This window comes from Muscardinus avellanarius (assembly GCF_963383645.1).
Source record: "Muscardinus avellanarius genome assembly, chromosome: 8".
In the NCBI taxonomy this organism is placed as follows: Eukaryota; Metazoa; Chordata; class Mammalia; order Rodentia; family Gliridae; genus Muscardinus; species Muscardinus avellanarius.
Window position 1 is genome coordinate 10228763 of NC_137794.1, and position 4938 is coordinate 10233700.

Sequence of the window (4938 nt, forward strand, 5' to 3'; positions counted from 1 at the left end):
GCATGGAGGTACAATGACCCTGGGTTCCATCCCCAGTACTGCAAAAAAAGTACATATATACACACACATACATATATGTATCATCATTAAATTACTGAATATTACTGAGTGTGTGTGTGTGTGCGTGTGTGTGCATGTGTGTGTGTGTGTGCATGTGTGTGTGTGTGTGTGTGTGTGTGTGTGTGTGTGTATGTGTTTTACAGGAGATGGAACCCAGAGAGATTCTACCTCCGAGCTTTGTCTCCAGCCCAGTTTTTATTTGAAACAGGGTCTCACTAAGTTGCTAAGGGTCTCACTAAGTTGCTGATGTGGGCCTTGAACCTGTGATCCTCCTGTCTCAGCATTCCAAGTACTGGGATTACCGGCATATGCCACCATACTTGGCTAAATTAATGATTTTATTTTGTTTGTTTATATGCCATTGCTTTGGGTAGTTTTTAGAATTGTTTGTTTATATGCCAAGGTCTTAGCTTTGTATCCACAATATATGACCAGGAAGTATAATGAGGAAAAGAAAAATCAAGTGGGAAAACAAGGTACATGGCACCAGAAGGCCTCTCTGGATATCAGACTTCTACTTCTCCATGAACCATTAATATGGAGTATAACTATGGTAGTTTCAGATGTCTTCATAAATATATATTATTGACCCATTGCAAAGCATCTTTGCTCAGCTCCAACAAGTAGTAGTGGTTTAAAGAATGAAGCAAGGATGTATTCTTTAGAAGCATGAACTTCTGCCCTTCCCATTTTCCTTCAGAAGCAGACGTTACCGGTCGTGAAGAGGTGGTTTGTCATGACCTCATTTGAGGATGGAAATCTTAAGGGAAATGGTGTCAGCCCCCAAACCCACTCCAACACGCCAACGTAAGTGACCACAGAAGGAGCAAAGTCCTATAAAAAGGGAGAACGTAGTGCTGCACTTGGTCCACCTCCTAGCAGGCACGAGTTCATCTAGACCCAGTTGACGAAGAGAAGCAACAATGTCTCCCGGGAGGACTTCATCTGTGGTGAGTTCAGCACTAATGTGCAATGCACTTGTTGATTTGGACCAGATTGTGTTTCGGGGCTGTGGCATAGACTGCTTACCTCTGGCTATGGAGATCCATGAATACTGTATACACAGGAGAGAAAAATGAAACCTTTGATAGATATTTAAGGTCTTGTGCAGCATTTTCAAGAATTGATATACATCAGTTTGAGATTAAAACTGAAAGATGTCTGTATTGGGGCTAAACCACACAGAAGTGTGAAATTATGCTATGCACTAAGAAATATGTATTGACAGTTCCATTTTTGAGTAAAAATGATTTAATATAATTCTCTCATGGCATTTTTCTTAAACCTATAATAAAATGGATAACTATCCTTGAGGATTTGAAAGCTGTCAAAGCAGCCTTTATGTTCATTATTTTTATATCATTATCTTGTTACAGCAAAACTGTTTATTCTAGTTATAGATATATAACTGGGCTTTAGAATAAATATGATTCCTATTTTTAAAAATTAGCTTTAAGAATCTTTTTAATCTAATTTTATTATGGAATCAAAGTATAATAATAGAGCAACCAGAAACTATACCTAAGAAAAGATAAGAGGGAGTTTAGTTTTTAGTTAGACATTTTCCAGTGGTCCAAACAGTATCTCTAACATGAACACTGGTACCACATGGATTTTCTACAGTCCTTTTCCAAGGTGCACATCTGACTTCACCTAGAATTTTACAGAATTATAAGACTGAGAACAATGGTACAGAAAGATACTTCTTCCTAGAAAATCAAGGCCATTCATTCTCCCATTGACTTGATGATGGCTGCACATGTAGTATGACTTGACATTTGTACTGAAATTGCTGCCAGCCAATATATAACATGTCTTTTCTAAGTCAAAAGAAGAATCTTGAAAACTAGTAAAAAAGAAAAAAATTTCCATGGACTTAGCGTTATTCTGGTCACATGAGCAGTTTTTATTTAACTGATCTGAAAATTTCAAATAGATTTTACAAGACATAGTATGTTCTCATGATTAGACTCTCGTCCTCACAATGAACTTGTTAACAAAAACCACATGCTAATCCAGTCTCCCATTTCTGTCTCCTTTCCTGTTCAGTTCCAATCACTGCTGCTGCTGGCCCTGGTGGCCGTAGCAACAGCAGGAATCGCAATTCCCCGCAACTCAGGATGTCCCAGTGCTGAGGCCAAGAACCCCCTCCAGAGTGTGACGGTCAACCTGAGCACCCTTACCTCTAAGACGAATTCCAGAAGACCCTCAGACTACTACAACCGATCCACTTCACCTTGGAACCTGCAGTACGTAAGAGCCCCAGAATCTCTGTCTTCTTCAACTCTCTTATGCATCAGACCACCAATTAAATCTCCTTGAGCATGATTTTATTCACTCAGAATCATCAGAAAAACCCAAAAGAGCTCGATGCACAGCAATTATTTTCAAATGTGCATTCCACAGGCTTCTTTGACAGAGCACAGAACACCCCTCTTTATCAACTAGCCTATTAGACCTCATTGTCACTGACACCAAAAGGCAACCCAACTTAGTGATTGTCATTGTTATAAATATTTATGAGACCTCAAGCCTACTGTTTATTTAATCCAAAACATTAGACATTTACCACAGGGGATTAATGCTTGAGTTCTATCAGACCTATGACTGAAAAGACTTGTTGAAAATAACTAATAATTAACTAAAATTTTTGTTTGTCTTGGAGGAAGCATATTAGCACGTGGAAAATATAGCTTGAATCCTAGTGATGGAAGTACCATGTTGAGTATTTGTGCTCCTTTTTGCGTTAGCTGGTCTTTGTCTCTATCCCCAATACATGTCTACTTGCGGTGTCCTTAGTAGACCCGGTATTTGGAAACCATCAGAGATTAAATCCAAAATGCATTTGATCATTTGACTTTTTGTCAATAGGCCTCAGTTATAAGAAACCTATAGGTTTACCTAACTATAGCATTTCTGCTCCTCTTTCCATTACTAAAAATAATTTGTTTCTTTAAAAAATCTCAATGGATAAGCAAATCATTCATTCAGATGAAGATGAGAGGAAAGAGAAGGGTATAAGGAGAGCAGCAGACATAGCTTTTGTTTCCAGTCCTTGGACCATTGTTGGGATCTGTCTCATGACTATTCTCTGGTACAGCTCTGAGGCATCCCCTCTTCCCAAAACAGATTTCTTCATGTGAGACAAACAGCTCTCCTATCTGTAGACGATTTCAGTTCTACTCTTCCCTTTGTTGATTTCCCCCTCAATCAATTCTCAATCAAATGCAATCCCAAAAACATTTCCATTGCGACAAGTTTAAATCCTTTCTATGGTTTTGTTCTATTGTTATTTTCTTTATTCTTTAGAGAAATTAAACTGATAATTCATTGTCTTTTTAATTTTTGGCACTGAGGCTTGAATTCAAGGCACTCTACCTCTAAGCTACATCCTCAATCCTTTTATTAACAGGGTCATGCTAAGTTGTTGGTGGCCTCACTAAATCGCTGAGGCTGGCCTCAAACCTCCTTTCTCTGCCTTTCAAGTACTGGGATTACAGACATGTGCCACCACACCCCAGCATTGTCTTATTTTCTATAACACTTCATATGCTTGAATATACAAGTGTCCAGGGCTGGGGGTGTGACTCAGTGGTATACCAGATACCCAGCATGCACACAACCTTGGATTCAATACGCAGCACTGGAAAGAAGAATAAAGAGAAATCCAGGCGTCCTCAAAAGTTCTTCAGGCCACCATCCCTTAGAGACTTTTCAGTGCCTCCTTTGATTCCTGACTTCTTGGTGTTCCTCCCGTGTACCAGAAATTCACTTTTTCCTGACTTTTGTCTCCCCTGCAGCCGCAACGAGGACCCCGAAAGATACCCCCCTGTGATCTGGGAGGCAAAGTGCCGTCACTTGGGCTGTGTTAACGCTGAAGGGAAGGTGGACTACCACATGAACTCTGTCCCCATCCAGCAAGAGATCCTGGTCCTGCGAAGGGAGTCTCAGCACTGCCCCTACTCCTTCCGGATGGAGAAGATGCTGGTGTCTGTGGGCTGTACCTGCGTCACCCCCGTGGTCCGCCACATGGCCTAAGGAAAGAGCCTTGGCTCAGAGCCATGGCTCCCCAAAGCCGTGAGGCTTTCTGGGGAGTAGACCCAACCCCTTTGAAACTTTCCTCCTTCAAAGCTGTTTCTGACCAAACTCACTTGGGCTTTTCAAACAATTCATCAGATTGATACATGGGAGGTAATCCTAGTTCATAGATGAAATCCAATCCGATTCCATCCTTCACAAGGAAGGATGTCTAGAATGAGTAACAATTTGCTTCGTGTGTGCTTTTCTAAGGGCTTTTAAGTTATTTATGTATTTAATATATCCTGAGATAATTTGGGAATATGAGATTTCATTTTAATGAAATACCTACACTATTTTATGTTTCTTTTTAAAGAAAGCAAGATTCAAGGCTTAAACTTTTTATTATTTAAAAGGTAAAACCTGTATTTATAGATCTATTTATGTATATTAAATCTTTAGAGAAAGGTAAAAGAGAATGATTATTAGTTCTGCCTAGGGAAATTCTATCTAGGATTAAATGATAATTGAAAATATCTGTTTTTCCTACATATGGATATAGGATTTTCTCCTCTCTGTCTCTTAGAAGTGCATGATATGGCTGAAAAGAAAGATTTAATCTAATATCCTATTTATTAATTTAAACTTTTAAGTATTTTATGCTTTTTAAATTATTGAGGTTTCTTGAGAGAGGTTGTAAATCTAACTCTGTTCTGTTAAACCCTTGTAATAAAATCATATTACAATAAAATTCTAGTGGAAATGGTTTTCTTATATTTTTTTTCTTTTTTTTTTCTTTTTTTTGTGATGGGTCTTGCTATGTTGCTCAGACAGATCGCAAAGTGCTAGGCTCAAGTGGTT

At 38.9% G+C, this 4938-nt stretch overlaps 1 protein-coding gene across 1 annotated transcript; it reads left to right on the forward strand.

Annotated features, from left to right (window-relative positions):
- Positions 1 to 983: 983 nt before the first annotated feature.
- Positions 984 to 4098, forward strand: IL17A (interleukin 17A; the record flags this gene model as incomplete). Its single annotated transcript, XM_080699906.1, has 3 exons — positions 984 to 1010; positions 2110 to 2309; positions 3861 to 4098. The coding sequence occupies 3 exons, from the start codon at positions 984 to 986 to the stop codon at positions 4096 to 4098; spliced, it is 465 nt and encodes a 154-aa protein (XP_080556032.1).
- Between the last annotated feature and the right edge of the window lie 840 nt (positions 4099 to 4938).